We start from the raw sequence: 22,553 nt of genomic DNA on the forward strand, positions 1-22,553 counted from the left end.
TTGGTGTGGATGTGGGCTGGTAGAGACAGGGTGATAGAAGGGAGGAGGACAGGTGGAGGTTCCCTAAGAACCGCCTGGAGGCAGGGTGTGTCAGTCCTCCTTTAACGTGTAGAACCCTCCTGGGCTTGATAAGGTCATGTGTCTGCTTGATAGGATGGGTGTCCAGTCTCCCCTAGCGACTTTCCCTTGCCTACCATGGCCACATATAGTAACAAGATCATTCACGCGTCTGCTGGAATCAGTCTCTGTTCCTGCCATCTTGTGGTTTTGTGGCTGGGACCGTGGGCTCCAAGGCTTGACGGCTCTGGCTTTTTTTCAGTCCAGGATCTGGACTTGCTAGCCGTGGAATCTTGGGCAGGGTACTTAGCCTTTTTGTCTTTAATCTGGTACCTGGGAGTAAAAGCAACTGGGACAGAGATGTGGAATTCTTAACTCAGAGTAAAGTACTTTCAACAGCTGACAGCGGCCTCGCCTTCTCCAAGTGCCCCTTTTAGGCCAATATAGCTCTGATTTGGGCTTTTGGGGAGGAAACAAGCCTTTTCTGGGTGTGGACAAAAGCTCTTTCTTTCCCCCTGGTTGCTTTTCTTTCCATCTTTTCGGGGGCCCAGGAGGGTTTCTGGTTATCCAGGGCTGCCTCCAGCAGAGCTAGGTGTCTGCCCACCCCTCTCCGGAGACAACGGCAGAAGGCTCTGTGTGAGCCCCTCCAGGGCCACCTGGAGCCCAACAGACTCCTTTATCAGAAGTCCAAGACTGCCTCTTACAGATAATGGCATTCGTTCTTTTTCTGTTAGCTCGATTCGGGGAAACACTGATGAGAACGGTCCCCCTCTCTGCCCGAGGGGGGCGATGCTCAGGAACAAACGTGTTCCCAGAGGTCTACCATGAGCCCTTCATTCAGAGACCAGCTGGCGACCACATCAGAAGCCCTCGTGGGGCCCCAGCCTGAGGCTGAAGGCTGGCCTGCGTTTTCTACCAACCTCACCCCACCTCCATGAGGCAGGGACCCACATGCCCCCCATTTACTGATGAGCACACTGAGCCCCCCCAGGAACCCAAGTGACTTCTTTCATGTCATACAGTGACAGTTGGGATCTGAACCCAGATTGGCCTCAGGCGTCTGAGTTCTCAATGGAGAGCGGCAGGCCCTTGGAGCACCAAGAGGAGCCCAGAGCTGGGCTTTCTTGCTTTTCCCCGGTGAGTGTGTGTGGGTGGGGAGGTGTGACTTGGTGGTTGAAGCTTGGGGCTTCAGAAATCTGGACACCACATGAAACATTCCTTCCAGGATCCATGTTTCTGAGACTCACTATCTTTAGCTGAAGTCTATGCTAATTTTCTGAGGAACCCAGAACTCTGACTGTATCTTTTCCTCCCATCCTTTTCTCCCTCCCAGATAAACAAGGTATTTCATACCATCTCCCACCTCCCTGGAAATGTCCCAGCTCAGTGGTCAGGGGAAGCATGTTAATAACGGGACAATGCACAGTGACCCAGAACCTCTAGTTGGTGGGGGCAAGGGGCAGGGTGTCTGTCTTTTCCCCTGGCAGAAGGATAGAGGAGGGAACCCAGAAGCTAAAGTCTGACTTAACAATGATAACAGAAACCAGAAACCTTACTTTGGACTTGACAGTTCACAAAACAAGGTCACATGCTTTATCTCCTTCCATCCTCCTGATAACCTCCTAAGGTTGTTTGTTACTGTCGGGTTCTTACAGATATGACTCAAAGAGACTGAGTGACTCCCCCAAGGTCACACAGCCCAGATGTTCTGACCCCACATCTGGACTCATTTCTAGTAAATTCCATGGCCTCTCTATTCTGTCTGCCAGCCCTTGACCCACCTTATCACCTTCTTTGGATCCAGCTCAAGCTGACTGCTTACCTCCTGCCTCCAGAGAGCCCCAGCCTGGTGAGCAGCCTGTCTCCCTTGCCAAAGAGGGCCAGGGGGCCTCTGAGACACAGCGCCTCCCTCAGCCCCTTGAGCCTTGGGACCTGCCATCCTGGGAGGATCCCTAACCCTGTAGATGGCCCAGCAAGGTCACTGTCACCAGACAGAGCTCAGTTCGAGGCTGGAACTGCAAGTGGGAGAAGAGGGTGTACAGGGCTCTGGACTTTGCTCATTCATTCATCTGCTCAATGCACGTATGCCGGCTCACACTGGAGACTCCAGTGCTCATCAGACATTGTCCCGTCCCCAAGAGCCTGTGGGGATGAACTGCTGTTTTACTCTCTGGGTTCACTGGCTGTCCCAACGCCCTGATGTGGGTTAAATCCCTCAGAAGCAAAAGAGCCCCCACCCCAGAAGTGGACTTTCCCCCATGGTGGGGGGCCTTGCCCTGGGGATCTTCACAGGGTGCCCAGCAGAGCTTCCCTCTGCCCTGTGAAAGGGCTCCAGGTGGTTCCCTAGAGCGGGGAGCCAACATGAAAGAGCGCACAGGGTGGGCAAGAATAGCTGGGGGGGTGGGGGGGTGGGCAGGGCCTTAGATCACCAAGGCTCCAAGCTGTGCAGACATCAGGCCCTGGTGATGTGCTGAGGTTTCCATCCTGGACCACCTTGGCTAACCCCGGGGCGGGGGGTGGGGGAGGGATGGTGAAGGGACTCAGAATAGATGGGAAGCCATTGGTCAGGTCCCTCCAGAAAGTAAAATGACCTGCCCAGAGTCCTACTTGATGGCAAACCTGATTAGAGCAACTTACTGGAATGGGCTCTCTACACAGACGCAGGATTAAGCCACCCAATGTCCTGGACCGTCTTCAAGCTGGGGCAAAACAATAGGAACTAAGATGCCCAGAACCCAATGTTAACGAAGGAGGAAGGTGTGTGTTTGGGATGGGTGGGGGCCTTGGGAGGCAGGGGGTGGGGCAGTTTAAGGATCGAATAAACCCAAACCCTCAGGGCAGGTCCCAGCAGCTCCCACAGGCAGAGACACACGCCCAGGCCTAAAAGCTTATAGGTCAAGTTACAGCAGAGGTGCCGTTAAGACCTCAAATCCCTCTCCAAAGTCAGGGGCTTAGAGCTTGCCAGAAATTTCAAGGTAGCTCTTCGAACTTCAAGTTCCTCATTTTGTTAACTTCCTCTGATCATCTGTAGACAGGTTTGAAAATTCGGAGCAAAACTTACCCTGAGTAGATACTTAGGAGGCAAAGGTCCCTAGAAATTCACAGGTCTGGGATTCCAAACCTCAGGGACAAGTGACACTGTCTTTCAATGAAGCCTCCCCACCAGGGTCCTAGCAGTGCCATGGGGACCACTGTCTAGCATCACCTACTGAGCTCCCTGGGGAGCCAGCCACGGTGCACCTCCTGAAGGCAGGGTTGAGTTTTACACATCTTTGCCCCAAAGGCAAACCATAATGAATGGAGCCTCCCTCGCTGAGCACTGAATTCGGATAAGGAGCGGCAGAATTACACAGGGGTGAAGACTTTGTCCTGGAGGTATGCTTAATTGCTGTGTAATCTAACTGGGAAGGCCAAGCCCCAGACACCTGTAAAAAGGAGAACAAACTGCTGAACCGCTGGCCCTAAAAGACAAAATAATGTGTTAAAAATGGAGGCAAGGAGGGAGCGTGGGCAGCGCCCCAGCCAATCAGGTAAGTTTTCACGGGACCGTTAAGACTAAGCGGTGGTTTCAGGACCGCCAGTAATTGGGGGGAAGAGCTTCCAGCTGGCAGCAAAGTGGGGTAAAGCACCAGCCCAAAGGGACCTCCTGTAGGGTCCCACAAAAAGCCCCCTGCGTTGGAGCACACACCATCTCCAGGCTTTATTTTTATTTTTTAAGATTTTATTTGTTTGATTTTATTTGTTTGACAGAGAGAGACACAGCGAGAGAGGGAACACAAGCAGGGGGAGGGGGAGCGGGAAGAGCAGACCAGGCCTGCTCCTCTGGGGCTCGGGAGTTCATCGTCCCAGAGGTTCACTCGGAGCAGAACTTGAACGTAGTCTCCGCGGATACTTAGGCGGCACAGGACTCGGGCCTCCGGAAAGCTGGCCGATCAAAGCCAGGTCACCCCGCCCAAACCCCCCTCTTGCACCCGCTCGGGGCTGGCCTCGCTCCGGCCCCTCCCCGCCCCTCTCGATCCCAGGAAGGGTCCGGGACGGAATCCACTGGCCTAGCAGCGCAGACCCCCGGGCTCCCGTCTCCCGTGGGTGCCGGGCCGGGAGGCAGGGGCCCGGGAATATTGGTTCCTGGACACCCCGGGGCTCCCCGGGACCCCAGCGCCCCGGCTCCCGGCCGGCCTCCCCACATGGAGCTCCGACGGTCTCACACCGGCAGATTTGAACCGAGGAGGCCAAGCGGCCGGGCGGGGGTTCGCAGCCGCCATTGGCTGCGGCGGCGCCGTGACTTCAGCGCGGAGGGCGCGGGCGGGAGGGCGCGGGAGGAGCCTGGAAGGGGAGTGTCCGGGAGGCTCGCCGCCCAGAAAGCCGGAGAGCCAGAGGGAAACCGACGCCGGCGCTGACATGGGCCTCCAGCCCCGGTGCCGCTCGGAGCCCACGGAGGGGACAGCGCAGCCACGCCGGCCCGGCGCTCGCGTCTCTGGGGACCCAGGTAGGCGACAGCCGCCTTCGCCCTGCGAGGCCTGGGTGGGCTCGAGGCCCCCAGAGGGGCGGAGAGGATGGAAAACGCCTGCAGAGGAGGCCGAGGGGCGGGGAGGAGAGCCCAGAGACCCCCACTCCTGCGCCCGCCCCCGGGTGGAAGGGCTGGGCCGGGGCGCGTGCGGGGCGGCCCTGGTGTTGGGACCCGGAGCCGCGCACCCCCTGTCCGAGCCGATCGGGCTTTGGGGAGGAGGGGCGGCCGAGAGCCGGGGAAGCCGCGCTCCGCCTCGATTTCCTTTCCCCAGACTGGGATTCGGCGTCCGGCCCAGGGCGCTGCTGGGGCGGGGGGGACGGGGGTTCCCGGCTTTAAAGGTCCATCCGCGGGCGGGGAAGTGGGGCGTGCGCCGGAGCGGGCAAGGGCACCACAACCGCCGCGCGCTGCCAGCCGTCCCCGCGAGGGGGGCGTGTGTGCGCCCGGAGTTCTCGGTGGTTAAGAGCCGAATTCTTCGCGGGTAGTGGCGGAGGCGTGCACACACGCGCTCGCTCTCGTACACACACTGCAGCACACGCCACCCAGTGTCCCCGGGTCGGGGAGGAAAGAGGGAAGGAGCTGCCTAGAAGGGACCGGCCGGGGAAACAAACACTGCTCTCCCCAACCCCCCCCCGGGCTCCCGCCCCGCCCGCCGCCTCGGAAGACCTGGAGGCCGCGGCGGGGGAGGCCCGGGCGGCAGAGGCCCCGGCGCCTCCGGGCGGGGTGGGGCGCAGCCGAGCCCGCTGCCCCGCGGAGGGGCTACGCGCGGGGTCGGCGCGCCGGGTGCGCCCGGGGCCAAGCGCTGCGGGCCGGGCCGACGGCCGCCAGCGCTCGGTTAATGATTTAATCACCCGCTTGGGGCGGTGGAGCCGCGGTCGCAGCCGTCGGTGGCTCCGCCCCCTCCCCGGAGCGCCCCCAGCCGGGGGGTACAAAACTGTCCCTGTCTCCGGTGCGTACCCCGTCAGCTGCCCTGCGGGCTGGGCCGCCGCGGGTGAGTTCGGGACTGGGGGAGCCGGGCGAGAAGCTGGAGCCGGGGCTGGAGGGCTGTAGCTGGGCGGGTTCCTGGGAGAGGACTGAGCGGGAGCACTATGAGCGTGTGTGTGTGTGTGTGTGTGTGTGTGTGTGTGCGCGCGCGCGCGCGCGCGCGTGTGTATGTGTGTGTGTGCGCGCGCGTGTGGCTTGGGGGGGAGGGGTGCTCTGCTAACTCAAACCAGATTCCTGGTGTTTCCCGTAGAGATACTGCAGCCCGGGCTTTGGAAGTTTTCTTTCTGTCCCTAGGAGAATGGAGGGGAAATACAATGCTTTCTCTTTTCTTGTCGCCCTTTGCAATCTGACTGGCTCCCACGCCCTCCGCTGCGGCCGCGGCGCCTATTCTTGGCCGGTGTGTATCCGCGCGGTTGTATAGGGAAAGGGTCCCCGAGCCGCTGCAGCCTGCTGCTTCTCTCTAGAGGGTTTGTGGTGCTGGAGGGAGGCTCTCCCTCATCCTCACCCCCGGCGGCCATCTGGACCAGGGGGCGCTTTCCCCCTGCAGCCAGCGTAAACAATGAGGGGCCCCGGCGCAGGAGGGCCCCCTTGTAATGCAACTTCTTGGAGCAGTCAGGGTTTCTAATAACTCCCCGCCGCCTCCGCCCCTTTTCCGAGGCTGGGGTGGAGGAGGGGACCACCAGCAGGACGGACTGAATTTTAAGAGAACAAAGAACAGGGCACAAAGGAAGGGGAAGCCGAGCTGTGGGTTTCCCCCAGAAATGGGGAGTTTGCTGGCCCAAGGCTGGGCCCATCCAGGCCTCTAGGTGGCTCCCAGGCTCCCGGAGTAATGGGCCATTCTCTGGAGTCTTGGGAGGCTCGCTGCCTGTGAGGTAGCTAGGACCCACCAGTGTGGGGGTGCCATGTGGTCTCCCATTTTCACCAGTTGGCCTGTGTGAGCTGCCCATGTGACTGACTGATTAGGGTGTTTATCTCCTCCAAGTGTGGACTTCGCCCCTCTCCTCCTTGAGTACAGCTGCTACTTCCCACAACGGGGGCTTCCGTGAACCTAGGGCAGATAGACCAGTGGGTTCTGGTCCCCCCCCCCTCCCGGGTCCTGGCAACCCACGTAGGGACTGGGAGTGGGCTGGTGTGATCAGGTGTGTCTGTTCCCAAGAGGTGGCAGTTTGGGGTGAATCCCAGCCCTTCTGATGTCTCTTTCCTGAGCTCACAGATCCCCTGCTCATTGTCGAGCCAGGGTTCATATAAAAGCCTTCGCTCAGTCCTCCGCTTGGAACATTCTTTCTGTTATCTGGGGTTTCTGCCATTTTTTCTCTTGACCCCTCTTTTTCGCTTTCATGGCTGTCTTACACATGCCCACCCACCAGTGCTCATCCCAGTCAGGTGTGCGGACCCAAATTGACTTCTGTTCTCCTGCCCCTTAGAGACTGACTGTCCAGCCCTCCCAGGACTGGAGTCCACGGAGTCCTAAGCGAAGGAGAGTCTAATTACAAAATGGGCCGGCTCTCCCACCCCCACCCCCAGCAGATGTTGACCTGGGAGAGGAATCTTAGACCCTTCTTGACAAGTCAGGCGCTTTCCGGGAAGGGCCCCAGATTGGCTCTGGTTCAAGGATTCCAGCCCCCTCCACCTTTGGAGCAGCTGATTGATTTCTGTGGCTGAGATAGGCTGTGCCCAGGTGTGGCAGGCAAGGTGTTTGATATTGGCCAGGCTCACGAGTCGGCTTTCTCTTTCTCCCCCTCCCCCCTCCTTCACTCTCCACCCTATCTTTCTTCCCTTATCTGGTTTGGGCCGGTGGGAGTGGAGAGCCAACAACTCCTGCTGGGCAATGTCTCCAGCTGGAAGTTCCACAGGCTCAGAGCAGCTTGGCCCTAGGTGGGGAGGGAGGAGTCTTGTCCCTTGGAGGAACAGGATCTGGGTTGATGCAAGAGATAAGGCCTGGGGGCGGAGGGATGGGGCTTACGCAATCTTGCCCTGGATGCTGAGAGAGGGCTGACCCAAGCTTAGGTCTTCTGACCTACGTCCTGGAGGCTTTTCCTCAACCTTGGGAAAAGGAACCAAACTCTGGAGCCAGCTGGCAGAGTCCTGAAGGCCTGCTCTGGAGAGGACTTCTGGGGTGCTCAGGGGAGGACAGACCCGTGCCAGCCTTCTCCAGACAGGGAGGTGGATGGTGGCTCCAGGAGGGACTGGTATGGGGCTGGATGTGGCCCTTGTCTGTTCGCCGTGCATGACAAAGGAAGTTGAAGCTATTAGTTGCCCACATTCCCACTTGGCGTGTCCTCGAAGCTCAGGTTTAAAATACGCTGCTTGTGGAGCCTTGGGCTCCCTTCCAGAAACGTACATCAGAGTCTCCCCCAGGCACTGCCAGCTTGCAGCTTGGGGCTCCGTGCCAGGGTGGCAAGCCCTGGCATCCAGACCCCTCCACCTTCTCCAGGAACGGGGGCACTGGAAATCTCTACTCAGGCTCCCAGGCTGAGGAATGGGCTCCCTTTTGGGCCCGGAGGACACAAAAGGAGCCTTTTCTGGGCTCCACTGTAGCCTCTACATCTCTGTTGAGAGCTGGATTAGGTCCTATGGACCAAGCAGTGTTTTATTGGGGGGAGGGGTGGAGAATGTGGAGGGTTTGCGCCTTATCGGTTGCTGGTAGCCCCCAGAGCGCCCCCAGATTCCTGAGTTATCCAGCCCTCATCCTAGAGAGGAAGGGCAGGGAGCTATTTTATCCCACCTTTGTCTCATCTCTCCCCACCCCCCATCAAGCTGAAATCAGAAAGAGTGTTAAGTCCTGTCTGAGAAGCCAGGCTCTTCCCTCCTGCAACACAAAAGATCGGGAAGGTGGAAGTCAGGTGGGCAGGGAAACCAGGTCTCAGGTTGCTGGATCTGTGGCTGGGGGGGACTAGAGTCCCCCATGCCGGGCCTCAGAAGCTTGGAGTTTCCCTCTCCCTGCAATGCCTCATCGCGGGGACCCTCCAAGGACTTCGAAAAGGGTCAGCCCTGGACCCTTTTGGATGGGGTATTGTCAGATGACACTGAGGTAGGTGTCCCGGGTTCATCACGTGTCCTTCTGAACTTGGCCAGAGCGTCGGTCACTGGGGGTGCTGGAATTTTCCTCCTGCTTCTCCAGATACAGACACGGGGTATGCACTGAGAGGGAGAGAGAACACGTCACAGCACCTCCATGGCACACAGGTGAGCGCTCACCTCCTCGGCACACAGGTGAGCACTCACCTCCTCGGCGGTGACATTGGGAGGTCCGTGCTATCATGGATCAGATCACTTGGAAAGCTATAAGCTAGTGCGCAGCAGGCGCCCCGTGTGGCCAGGCTGGGAGGCACCTGGCTCCCGGGTCCATGCTCTTTGCCTGTACCCTGCATGCACCCTGGCAAGGCCAAGACCCACCCATTCGCAGCCTGCTCTGGAGCGAGTATAGACCCATTTGTCCCCTCTGAGAGCCAAGAGCCAAGTGTCCTCTCCATTGTCCCCACTCCTCCGCTGAGCACTGTACACTCAGGAGAAGGGAAGTGAAACTGAACAGGGCTTGGCATATCTGATTTCAAGCCCAGCCACGTTCTTTCTGAGGCAGGAGCTCTGGGCAGGAGGGAGGAGCAAGGGGGCCCCTCCCAGGTGAGGGAGACCTGCCCTGCGCTCGGGCTGCTGATCCGGAGCCCCCCACCAACCCCCTGGCACCTCTTCCTCTCTCCCAGCTCTTCCTCTGTGATGGCAACCCGGTGCGGTGCTTGTATCCGTCCGTCTGTCCCAGGACAGGCTAGGGGAAACACGTCTCCAGGAAGAGCGCCTCCACTAGCCGAGTTGCTGAATGCCCTTGAGTCACTGGCTCTTCATCTTGACTCCCTTGTAGCTTCCTGTCCTCCCCCACCAAGGGGTCATGGGTCATGCCTTCTCTTTTTTTCCAGAGCTGTTTTAACTCCCAGGTGGTGAGGAGGCTTTCTCCCTCCCACTCCCACTGCCTTCCCTGCCTCCCTCCCCTGGCCCAGAAGCGCAGGATTAGGAGGGAGGTGGATACAGGGATAAAGGTGAAGGAGCTGGAGGGCAGAGTGGCTTGTTCCCAGCCCTGCAGGAGCAGGGCAAGGCTTCTGGTAGCTGGCTGTGGTCTGTGTTTCCCAGGATTTATCTGCACTTTTCCCTGGAGTGGCGTGCCCAGACTAGAGACATTTTAACCTGAAATGCTGTGTAGCACTATGTATCCTGGGACACCTGGGTGGCTCAGGTGGTTAAGCGACTGTCTTTGGCTCAGGTCATGATCTCCTGGTCCTGGGATCAAACCCCATGTTGGTCTCCTGGCTCAGTGGGGAGTCTGCTTCTCCCGCTCCTTCCGCCTCTCCCTCCTCCTGCTCGTGATCTCTCTCTCTCTGTCAAATGAATAAATAAATTTTTCTAAAAATGCGTATCCTGTGGGTGTTCGTGCATCCAGAACCTTCAGGGGCCCCAGCATGGCTTCTGACCCGCCGTGGTGCCCCTTCTGGTGGAGGGGGAAAAGCCCAGGGTTCAGAATCAGGCAGATCTCAAGAGCCTTCTCTCTGCTCTGTCCCTAGCAAGTGTCTGTGGCCTGGGGACTCAAGGCAATCTCTTAGCCTCAGTTTTCTTATCTGCGAAATGGGGTGGTGATAACTCAATGGGATTGTGGGGAAGAAAACAGGATGGTGTTATTACTTTTATTTTTTATTATTATTATTTTGAAGATTTTATTTACTTGACAGAAATCACAAGTAGGCAGAGAGGCAGGCAGAGAGAGAGAGGAGGAAGCAGGCTCCATGCTGAGCAGAGAGCCCGATGTGAGGCTTGATCCCAGGACCCTGGGATCACGACCTGAGCCGAAGGCAGAGGCTTTAACCCACTGAGCCACCCAGGCGCACCTATTTATTATTTTTTTTAAAGGCAGTGTGTAGTCAGGATAAAGCAGCTGCCTGGTGCGGAATGAAAGCTCAGGGAATGTGATTTCTGTTTCTTGTATTTGCGGTGACCCATGGTCCAGGAAGGGCCTATCCACCTGAGATCCACAGGTCGGGGCTAGGATATCCCTGCCCAGAGTGGCTTCCTAGGCACCGGCCTGAGAGCCGCCACAGCCCAGTCTGGGAAATGTTATTCCACAGTTCCCTTGAGTACAAGTCACTGTCTGAGCGAGGTAGGACAGCTGCTTCTGTGTTTTCCAGCCATTAAAGGGTAAATTAAGCTATAGCACATTTTCCCTACTACAACTGAGCCTGGCTGAGTTACTGGCTTCATTTGTTCATGAACTGTAAGAACTGTAAGTTTTCTGAAATGAACAGGAATGTCTCTTGATCCAGTGGTGAGCATCATGGTTCGCAGAGATCCTTCTGGAACAGCACTGCCTGTGGAGTACCACGCTAGCCACATAAGTAGCCTTCCGTCCTCTGATAGCCACATTTTAAAAACTGAAGACCGATGAGATTAATTTTAATGTTTTATTTAACATAGTACATATCCAAAAGATTGCCATTTCACTGCATAGTCATAAACAATGAGTGAGATGTTACATTATTTTATCGTAGAAAGTCTTCAAAAAATCCAGTGTGTATTTCGCTCCTGTAGCACATCCTCACTTAGATGCTAAATTTCACAAATACTTAATCTGAATTTGAATCTCCTGAAGTTCGGGGCCAAAAAAGCAGATTCATTTACGCAAGTATGTTTTAAACATAAGTTTTCCCAAAACTGCATCTAGCGTCAATTTTTAAGTTTAAATATTTAAAATAAAGGATTGTGTGACCAGCAGTTACTTTATTGGTTGCCGGAAGTTGAGAATATTACTGTCGAGTGCCAAGAACAGGTGCTTCCTGTCAGCAGTGTTATTCAATGTTACATTGGCAATTGTAGCAGATGTAATAAGATAAGAATAAAGAATGGAGGAGACAGAATTACTACTAGTTGCAGATGATGGGCTTGTCTAGTTGCAGGGCTCAAAAGGTCCAACTCTAACGTTGATTCCCTGTGTGCTAGACAGTCCAAATTTAGTAGGGTGGACATTAAATATGTATAAATCAAGATTGTAGCTTCCCCATTTACCAGCTATGACGGTCAGAACCTATAGCTGTGGAAAAGCAGCAGGAGGCAGAACCCACTTAGAACAATAAGAGGGCATTAAATGACCCAGAATAAACATGACCAGGACCGTGTACGACTTGTAGGAAGAAAACCCACCACATTTCATGGAGGGTATCCAGAAGACTTGAGTCAATGGCCTGAAGATTTGATGTGGCAATCAAGTCTATTCTTCTCCAAGTTTATTTCTTATTTCCTTTCTGTTCAACATAATCCCACCAGGATTTCTTTGGGGATTTATGTTTTTAAAGTCCATCTGGAAGAGTAACAACATTAGAAAAAAAACAAGAGCATTTTAGAAAAAGAAAAAAGTTAAGTAGGGATGTTACCCTACTAGATGCTCAAACACGTTTTACAGAGCAGCAGTGTAGACCTGGTTTAGAAATCAACAGATCTGTGAACACAAAGGGGAGTCTGGAAATACAGTTGTGAGTAGGAGGTATCTGTATATAAAGAATTATATAATACTTTAAAAAAAAGTCCTACAAATCCATTGGAAAAGGTAAAACCCTTCCCCAGAAAAATGGGCAAATGATTTCAACAAACCATTCCCAAGAGAAAGGATACAGAAGCCAATGATAACAGGTTTTAAATGCTCACCCTCCTTAATAGTGAAAGAAGTACAAATTACAAGTTTGCAAGTGTGCTGGTTACTGTTTGTTTTTTTATTTTGTTTTTTATTTTATTATTTATTTGACAAGAGAGATCACAGGTAGGCAGAGAGGCAGCAGAGAGCATGATGCGGGGCTCGATCCCAGGACCCTGAGACCATGACCTGAGCCGTTAGTGGCTTAACCCACTGAGCCACCCAGGCGCCCCTTGTTTTTGTTTCTAGCTAAAGAAGGTGTAACACCTAGTACTGGACACCATCATCCTGTGCTGGTAGAACTGTAACTTTGGTAGAACCTTCCGGAAAACAAGTTAACAGTAAGAAACAAAAGTTACTTAACTCACTTATATGTATCCTCTGGAATAAGGACTTGTGCCAACTTAGCTAGGAAGGATTTTTGTTACAGAGTTCAGACAAAATGGAAATAACCTGGCATTCCTTAGTGGCCCACTAGGTATATAATTCAGGAATTTAGTACTTAATTTAAAATAACTTAGTTTAAAATTTGTTAACGTGTAAATATTTTCACCCAAATGTGAACAGTGGGTCTCTATTTATCTACCTGCCATGGAAGGTTCTGTAAGTTTCATATATCATTTCCACTTTTAATAACTACATTTTAAAAAGTAAGAAGAGATAAGTGAGATTAATATATTAGCCCAACACATTCAGAGTATTGGTTTTTTTTTTTTTTTTTTTTGAGGCGGTGGTAGGGGAATGGTGCAGGGTAGGCAGAGACAGAGGGAGTGGGGAGAGGGAGAAAGAGAATCCCAAGCAGGCTCCACACCCAGCACAGAGCCCTGTAATGGGGCTCGATCCCACAACCCTGAGATCATGACCTGAGCCAGAATCAAGACTCTCAACCAACTGAACCAGCCAGGTACCCCAAAATGTTATCATCTTAACATGTAATCAATAGCAAAATGTAATGAGCTGTTTTGTATATTTTTTTTCATTCCAAATTTTTGAAGTCTTGTTGTATGTTTCACCCCTTAGCACATGTCCGTTTGGACTCCCCACATTTCAGATGCTCTGTAGCCGCATAAGGCTGGTGCTGTCCCACTGGACAGTGTAGCTATAAATTATTTAATAACCCCTAGAGAGGCAGCAGAAGGCAGAAGTCACTGAGAAGGCATGGTACAGAGTATGTGGAGTGAGCCCTGCTCTGGCAAGAGCCTGGTGTCCTGAGGAGCTGGGCCGGGCTCACCCTGCTTCCCACTCCCCCAGCAGGGATCCCCCAGGGGGAAGCAGGTATTGGAACTGGGCCTCGTTCACTTTCGCTTTCTTCCAGGAAGCAGGGAGTATCCATCTCCAGGAGATGGGATCTGCCTAAGCGTGGCTGGGCAGTGGCACCCTTGGGTCAGGGAGCCTGGTCGGGATGGGCATGCAGGCGGGTGGCCAAGCGAGCACAGGGCACCCAGCCTGGTCAAGGCTCTGGTCTTCCTTCTTGGCTGGGGAAGGCCCATGAAACACACAATGGGGCCTAGAGTAGGACAGACCTGAGAAATGTTGGAGACAGGGCCTCGTGCTGAGCCCACTCCTAAATGTGCCAGGGGAGTCCTGCTCCAGTGTGGTCCTCCCCACCCCCCACGTCTCCCCTCCCAGGGAATCCAAACATGGGGAGGTTGCTCTGAGCAGAAGGCTGAAATGAGATCCTAAGTAAGGAGCCCATTTGAGCCATCCCTGAGAGCAGGTCTCTGATGGGAAACCCATCCAAGAGAGTCCTGGTTCTAGGGGTCTTCCAAGAACCAGCCTCCCCAGTGCCATCCCACCCCCATCTTCCATGGGGACATTCTTGGCTGGGGACATCTGAATGGGCCAGGAGGCCTCATCTCATTCAGAAAACCGTGTATCTGAGGTCGGCCGGAAGTGAGCTTAAGTCACCATTTAGTAGCTGTGAGAGTGATCTGTGTGGGGTGAGGCTGACGCCATCTGAGCCTCAGTTTCCCTTTCTGTAAAATGGGGGCAATCTTGACACCCTACTTGCAGGGAGAGGGGCATGAGTTTCCCCTTTCCTAGCGCAACACCTGGCGTGTGGCAGACACCAGTAAATGATAGTATTGCTCTGTCCGCACAAGATGTGATGGTTGGCTAGTTGTGGGAGCACTGTGAGTGCTGGTGGTCCTGTGGGACCCCAGCCTTTTTCTCTGCTCCCTCGCAGCCTCCCGATGAGCTGAGCTAGGGCTGTAGAAGCAGCAGAGGCAGAACCTGCCCAGGGCATCTTGGCTAGGATCCTGCTGTGGGATCACCCATGTGGGAGGCTGGCCTCCAACTTGGAGCTTTAGTGGCACTGGAAATTGGCCAGTCTCCGGTGACGGTGTAGAGGGGATGATCGTTATCTTTCTTCTCCTGCTTAGTCAAAGAGGCTCAAGCATCAGGAAGCAGCTGTTGGAGAGAGAGTTCTTTCGGGGGAGTCCTAATCTCCGTGTCTCCCCTTGGTTCAGGTTGCTGTAGATTGCCCCCTTCCTCCTCCCACAGGACTTGGAATAAATGCATCCTTCCAGCTGGGGGGCAGGGAGGGAGGGACAACAGACATCCCTGGTGGGGGTGGGGGGACATATTCACGCAAAGAGCGTGAACCCAAGACCCAAGCTCAGGGCCTTGTCCTGAGCCTGAGAACCAGCCCCTTCTGAGATGGTGTTGAAATGAACATCTTTCTCTTAAGCCTTTGATGCTTTGGGATATTATTATTATTACTGGTGTTGTTATGAAAATAGCATTACCACATTAAAGGAAACAAACAAAATGCCCGTGTCCTCTCGAGCTTGACGTAACTCCTTTAAGCCTCTGTTGGTGTAGGCTTGGATCACTCTGTGTAGACCAGTGTAAGCCCTGCCTGTTTCTCCCCCCTCCCATGTGATGGCCCATGGTCACCAGTGGCCCATGTGGCAGCCCAGTCTTCGTGATCGCCCTCCTCCTCGTGGCTGCGTGTCAGTCCGTTAACAGCCAGTTCCTTATTCCGGGCTGTTAGGTGGTTTCCGGCCTTTCGAGATTATAAAGAAGGCTTCTGTGCATATCTGGGTATGTGACTTTCCCCCCTGCTTTTTGAAATCGTTCCATAGGGTAGGGCTCCCATTGGAGAAGTGGCTGAATCATACTCATTTTCAAGCCGTTATTTAGGGAAACCATGGTAGTGGCCAGAGTCCTGGTGTGGTGACAAAGGCTTGGCTCCCGTCCGTGACCTCGGCGGGTCCCTTAATGTGGCTTCACCGTCTCTGAGAGACTGGTTGCTCCATTCCCAGGATCTTAAGGAGATACTTGACACAGAAACGCAGGTGGTACAGTGAGGGGTCACCAAAGACCATGTTCCCATTCTGAGCTTTTTTTTTTTTTTAAAGACTGTTCAGGCTCAGAGACCGTGCTTCTTAATCTCCCGGTGCAGATAGCACGCTTTCAAATCTGAGGGCTTTTGCAGGGCACGTGAAGGAAGTAAAATATTCCAAATAGTACCAAAGTCAGCTAAAAGGATACCACAGCCCCCGTGGAGGTTCCTTCCGCCCGCCCCTTGTAACAGTGTGGATCAAAGTGTCCCCAGCTCGCTCCCATTCACGGCAGCCCTTGTCCTGTGGCCAGAGGGAAGCTCTCTCTGGCCTTCGGCTGGCGCGTCTTATCTTGTCAGGCTAAGGCTGCCAAGTGTTCCAGAAAGCACCGACTCTCTCTCTGGCCACACAGGCCAGAGCCCGTAACCTCTTCCGGGGTCCAGCGGCCCACGTCTCCCTGCAGTGCTCGCACGAGCCCTTCTCTGTGTGGCTCCAGAGGGCAGTCGCCGTGTGGCAGATGCCTCCCCGCCCCGTTCTGGCCAAATGAACCTCTCCCTGGTGGTGGCATGTCAGTTGCATACCTGGCAGAGGGTCCGTAGCCCACTGGGTGAGACCTGGCACCGCAGAAGGCCTGTGGCGCTTGGCATGGGGCCTGGAAGGCCCCTTTCGCCTTTTTTTTTTTTTTTTTTTTTAAGATTTCATTTATTTATTAGTCAGAGAGAGAGAAGGAGAGCGAGCACAGGCAGACAGAGTGGCAGGCAGAGGCAGAGAGAGAAGCAGGCCCCCCGCTGAGCAAGGAGCCCGATGTGGGACTCAATCCCAGGACGCTGGGATCACGACCTGAGGCGAAGGCAGCCGCTTAACCAACTGAGCCACCCAGGCGTCCCCCCTTTCGCCTTTTGCCCCGTCTGCCTTTTCTCTCTTCTCCCCTTTCCGCCCTCAGCAGTTCCTGGCGCCCCTACCTCCAGAACATGCCCTGAATGCGCCCCCCGGGCCCCCGTCCACCTCCTCACCGTGTCCATCTCCTGGCCCTCATTCTCTTTGCCCTGAGCCCCTGCTTGCTCTCCATGCCTGCAGAGCCGGCCGCCATGAAAAGCTCCAGATGCACCGATTGGATGACTTCCCTGCTCAGGAACTACCTGTTGGTTTCCTTTCATACCTAGAACACCATCCGAGCTCCTGCCGGGCCGGTGGCCCCTGGGTTTTCATTCTGTTCCTCGAGCTCCACCAGCTTCTTCCCACTTCTGGGTGTTTGCAGAGGCTGTGCTATCACCCGGTGGCCCTTGACCTGCCTGGTTCCTTCCCATCTTCCCGTTCCTCAGCCCACAGAGCCTCTTCCTCAGAGGGCCCACCCCCCCGTCCTGTAACACCCACATTGGCTCCCGTTTCCTCATTTCCTTCCCTCTGGGCGCCGAGGACTGCGAGAGACTGTCTTAGTTGGGTCCGTAGGGCCCTGTTCCCTGCCCAGCCGCACTCACAGTACACACATGCCCCAGGAAGGCCCGGGGCCTATCCAGCTTGTGATTCTCACTGCCCTTCTGCCTGCAGGGCCTAAAAGAGTATGGGAAATTGACGGGTTGCAGGAAGTTGATGAATGAATGAATGAGTGAATGAATGAAGCCTCCTGTAGCCATTCCCAGCCACGACAGGCCGTCCTTTACCACGTACTCCCTTCTGTTCAGGCATGTTGCTCAGCGCTGGCCCCGGATGGGCATTAGGACAGCTCGGCGGAGCCGATGGAGGGACAGCCACCCAGGGGCGATGCGGTGGGCATTGAAGCGTGTGTCCTCTGAGTAGGGTGACCCGCAGGACAGCTGCAGAAGTGGGGAGCTTGACCCTCTGCCACCAGAGAGCTTAGTTCTATCTCCTGCCTCGGTCGGGCTGCCAGCAGCTGGCCAGGGCCTGGGTGTTTGGGAGCTGTGGATTCGTCTAGCCTGTCCTTCTGTCTGTCTAGCTGCTGCTGGACTGGCTGATCTGGGAGGCCGGTGCTCTGTGTGTGACGGGCCAGGAAGGATGGGGGAGGGGTCCAGGTGAGAGCTGTCCTCTGGAGTCCCAGGAGCAGAACTGAGCCGCGGGTGTGGTCGGGGTAAACCAACCTAGGGGCCTGGCCTTCCAGGAAGGGCTCCCTGCTCCTGCCCTAAAGGAATGTTCTGTGGTTGGTGGGGTCAAGGGTAGGGGAGTCTAGTCCCATCAGAGGCTGGGGAGAGTGAGGGAGAGCCGTGAATTCCTGCTAGGGTTTTCCTTTGCTCTGCCAGGAAAGTGGGATGTGGCTTCCGGGCTGGGGTGAGGGGTGCCCCACCCTGGGCAGGCTGTGGGGAGTGGCCACCCTGTCATCGGGCAGCCTATTTTAGCCACTTCCCCAGAGCTGAGTCATCTCACTTAGCAACACCCCCTGCCAGAGACACAGCCAGCTCTCTCTGGCACAATTCCCTTCCTGGTGGGCTCTTAGGTATCCTGACCGCCCCCTGACCTGCCCGGCCACCTGCTGGTCCTTAATCTCAGTATTCCTCACCCCCACATTGTTCTGTGTTCAGAGCTTAGGGTTCTCACCAGCCCTGAAGCCTGGCAGGTCGGGTCTGAGCTCTAGGATTCCAGAGACCCAGACCTGGGCCAGACTCCCGGATTCCGAGCTAGGCAGTGGGACAGGTAGGTGACTCGTACAGGCCCCAGCTCTCTTGAGACTTTTTCACGCTGGGTATTGGAGATGCTTTGGTTTTTTATGAGCCAAAAACCCTCCTTCCCACCCCCAGAGAGTGAGACCACAAGCAGAAGATAGCATTGGCCAGACTTTCGCTTTCTTTCCGGGGCATAGGGCCGAGCCAGGTGCTGGGGGCTGACCCTCGGGTGTCCCTGCTGGCCTCTCTCACCTGTTCTCCTTTTTTTGCCCACCAGGATAGAAGTGGGGGCTGATGGGACCCTCCTGTCCCATAGTCACGATGGCCAGAGTACCAGGACCCTGTGAGTGGCCACAGAGCTCTTTACCAGGTCTGCTGAGGCCCTGGCTGCTGGGTCCTGTGGTTTGTCTTTTTCTCTGTGAGGAGGAGCACTTCAGAAGGGAAGTGGCTTCAGAAGGGGCTGGCTGCTCACTGAGTCTGGGGATTCCTGCCATTGCCTTGAAACCCTTCCCGCACCTCTGCAAGTTCACGGCTGTGTTCCCACGATTCTAGCCCTTCATGCCCCCTGCCCTGCCTCTCCACTTTCTGTGTGTGTGTACGTGGTAAATAGCAGAAGTTTTAATTCCATAGCTGTGTTCAGAACTGTTTGCGCCCCCCGTCCCGGGGACATTTGGCAAGCCTGGAGATGCTGGAGACATTTGAGGAAGGAAGCATCCAGACTCCTCCTCTCTCTGGGCTCCCCTGACCTGGAAGCGGGCGGGGTGGGGGGCATTCTGTGGGTCATGGTAACTGATGAGCGGCGCTACCCACCAAAGGCCAGAGAAAGGTCTGGAGCAGAGTAGAGAGCACTAGACCAGGAGACCAGCTTCTCGCCCAGCTCCACCCTCTGGGGCACAAACCTGGATAAGTCACTTGGCTTCAGTACGCCTATTTTCTGGGGCTACCCTGGGTGTCCCTTCCCTCCCAGGTCTCTGAAATCCCAGGACTCTGTGATTAGAGGCAGACAGGTTCATGAGCCCTCTCCATTCTTGCTTGGTGGGTGGCCATGGAAGCCTGAGGGGTTCTCTAGTGTCAGAGTATCCCTGGAAACCTGGTTTGGTTTCCTTCCGTTCCTACCAAGTCTGAAGCCAACTGCAGACTCCCTTTCTCTTTTTTAGCCAAAGAGAGTTTTCCCCCAAAGTTTGGCCTGAGAGCCCATGGCTGGCCCAGAGGGTCACATAGGGTGACCCTCTTCTCAACAGTGGTGAGGGGATGACCCTGAGGCCAGTACTTTCCATGAGTTTAAGAGTCCACAGACTATGGCCCATAGTCTGGCCATGAGTTTAAGAGTCCATAGACTATGGCCAAGGAAGGTGTTCCTTCCGTGGGTCCGCTCAGTGGGCGTCAGCGGTGAGCAGGTCCATCAGACCCGCTCTGGAAGCTCGTGTCCAGTGGGCAGGTTACAGCCCGGTGGGCGGGAGTAGAATGAGGGAGCAGTGCCTGTGGGAGCGGGGACGTCCAGAGTGCTGGGAGGCCAGAGGAGAGGTGGCCGAGAGGGCGTTTCCCAGAAGTGACATGTCATCTGAGCCCTGAAGGATGTTGGGTGAGGCAGGTGACAGGGTATCTACCAGGGACCTGCATTTGTCCAGTCCTGGAGTCCAGGAGGCAGCCACCCAGGGGCAGGGAGCCCAGGGCAGAGGTAGAGGACAGCAAGGAATGGCATTGAGGAGGGAGGGAGGCGAGGACTGGTGGCAGATCTAGGGGTCTGCGCTGTGGAGTCCTGGAGGGGTTTTGTTTTAGATAAACGGTGACGAATGGTCTGGAGAGGGGCAGAAGGGGAAAAATGGGCATCCTCCGGGCTCGTGTCAGGGGTCAGGTGGGATGTGGGGGGCAGCGTTGGGGATGAGGAGGAAACCAGTGGGGTACCTACAGGTTGTCCTTTGCGGTGGGAAGGGTAGGGCTGCCATGAAGGTAGAGTTGAGAACTGTTGGCAAGACTGGGGGGCAACACCTCATCTCCCCACCCTTCTCAGCCCTACACTACCAGCTTTAGCATCTGGAGCCGGTCGCGCTGGAGGACAAGGGGGCCGTTTGGCTCCAACACAGGACCTCATTTTGGTGCTTGCCAGGAGCTATGTGGGTGGTTCCTCTAGCTTTCAGATGGCCCAGCCTCTGCTGGGGGTCTGAGGATCTCGGGGACCAATCATCTGGACCCTGTCCGCCCCCCACCCTGATGGTTAAAGAAATCAGGCGCAGTTCTCTTCATCTCCAAGAGGCACAGAGTGAGTCTTCGGCAAAGAGCTTGGCGCCACGGTGGAGAGGTCGCAGGCGGGTTCCTCATTTATGGGACACCCAGCAAGGACTGGGAGGCTGGGGAGCTGGTCCTGTGGGTCTTGGCAGCCCTACCCTAGTTCTGATTCACAAAGTGAGCCTGGCCGCCCACACACGGGGAGGAGGTGTGTCCGGCAGCGTCTCTCTGGGGCCCGTCCTGTTGGCTCCCTTCTCTGAGGACTGTGACTCAGGTTGAAGTGTCCCCTGACTGCAGGGATTGAGGTCAGACAGCAGGAAGGACTTAGAGCATGTGTCCAGCCCTGGACTGCCACGTGGACTCGCCTGTGTACCTCCATCTCCTCCAGTGTGGTTGCGTTCGCTCTGGTGGCATCCTGGCTTGGGGGCAGACATTGTTCTCGTGGGTTCAGGGGGAGTATGTCTGACCTCCACCCGGCTTTGTAAAAAGCGCTCCCCTGACCCGAGTGCCTGGGCAGGGCTAGGGGAGGTAAGGCGGGTTGAGATGCCTATTGCTGATGGCCGGCTTATTTCACGGGAGTTGGTTTTGGTGGGAGGGCTGAGGTTTGAGTAGCAGCCTCTCTGGGCCACTGGGCTTTGGTGCTGTGTGGCCAGTGGGGGTTAACCCTTTGTCTGCTGTTCTCTCCTTGCAGCCCTATGATCTCTTCCACGTCACCCCCTCTACCCGCCAGACTTGAGATCTGACCCCCCTAGCCGCCTGCCGTGCCCCCGGGAGCTCCCCCGTCATCCCCCGAGGAAGATGCCTATCCTCAAGCAGCTCGTGTCCAGCTCGGTGCACTCCAAGCGCCGCTCCCGCGTGGACCTCACGGCCGAGATGATCAGCGCCCCCCTGGGCGACTTCCGGCACACCATGCACGTGGGCCGGGCCGGGGACGCCTTCGGGGACACCTCCTTCCTCAACAGCAAGGCCGGCGAGCTGGACGGTGAGTCCCTGGACGAGCAGGCCGCCGCCTCGTCCTCCAAACGCAGCCTCCTGTCCCGGAAGTTCCGGGGCAGCAAGCGGTCGCAGTCGGTGACCAGGGGGGACCGGGAGCAGAGGGACATGCTGGGCTCCCTGCGGGACTCGGCTCTGTTCGTCAAGAACGCCATGTCCCTGCCCCAGCTGAATGAGAAGGAGGCGGCCGAGAAGGGCTCTGGCAAGCTGCCCAAGAGCCTGTCGTCCAGCCCCGTGAAGAAGGCGAGCTCCGGGGAGGGCGGCCAGGAGGAGGTGGGCGAGGGGGAGCTTGGGCCCCGGCGGAATGGGGCGGCCGCCCCCCACTCCCCGGACCCCCTCCTGGACGAGCAGGCCTTCGGGGACCTGACAGAGCTGCCCATCGTGCCCAAGGCTGGCTTGGGGCTCAAGCACGCCGAGTCCATCATGTCCTTCCACATTGACCTGGGACCCTCCATGCTGGGCGACGTCCTCAGCATCATGGACAAAGAGGAGTGGGAACAGGAGGAGGAGGATGGCGGTTACCATGACGACGGGGACGCAGCACCACACAGCACCCTGCAGGCTCCCCTGACTGCGGCGGCGGCAGCGGCGGCGGCAGCAGCAACGCCGGCGGGGGGCCCTCCAAGGGCCAGGCAGGAGGGCGCGGCCGGCCCGGACCTGCCCCAGGACGAGGGGTGGGCGGCGGCCCCCAGCCCCAGCTCGGCCCGCAGTGAAGGCAGCCACACCACGCGGGACAGCAGCTCCCTGTCCAGCTGCACCTCGGGCGTCCTGGATGAGCGCAGCCCAGTCCCCCGGGGCCCCGACAGGGCCCGGGCCCCGCTGTCCCGGCAGCCCGACAAGGAGTTCTCCTTCATGGACGAGGAGGAGGATGAGGAGATCCGAGTGTGAGGGCTCCCGGCCTCCCTGCTGCCCCCAAGCCACCATCCCCCTTCCCTGCCCTGTCCCCTGTTCAGGGCAGCCAAGAGCCCGGCTTCGGTTGCAGACCGTGGACCTCCCGGACGAGAGGCGCTGGTGGGGGCTGTGGGGAGCTGGCCAGGGCTGCAGGGAGCACCCAGCCCTTCTGAGCACTGTGGGACAGGCGGGGGCTGACAGAAGGAACCAGCTGTCCCTTTCCTCTCCTGGCATTCCTCCTGTGACCGGTGGCTTGTGGCAGGAGGAAGGGTGGTCCCAGGCCCCCAGCACCCCCCTGTCCCTCATCCCGGGTTCATGCACCACAAGCCTGGAGC

At 56.5% G+C, this 22,553-nt stretch overlaps 1 protein-coding gene across 1 annotated transcript; it reads left to right on the top strand.

Annotated features, from left to right (window-relative positions):
* The first annotated feature begins 4,185 nt into the window (after positions 1 to 4,185).
* Positions 4,186 to 22,260, top strand: CDC42EP4 (CDC42 effector protein 4). Its single transcript, XM_032870717.1, has 2 exons — positions 4,186 to 4,543; positions 21,026 to 22,260. Exon 2 carries the CDS (start codon positions 21,133 to 21,135, stop codon positions 22,213 to 22,215), a length of 1,083 nt encoding a protein of 360 aa, XP_032726608.1. The 5' UTR covers positions 4,186 to 4,543; positions 21,026 to 21,132; the 3' UTR covers positions 22,216 to 22,260.
* Positions 22,261 to 22,553: the final 293 nt, after the last annotated feature.

This window comes from Lontra canadensis, unplaced genomic scaffold (assembly GCF_010015895.1).
Source record: "Lontra canadensis isolate GAN:19392208 unplaced genomic scaffold, GSC_riverotter_1.0 scaffold41, whole genome shotgun sequence".
NCBI lineage: Eukaryota > Metazoa > Chordata > Mammalia > Carnivora > Mustelidae > Lontra > Lontra canadensis.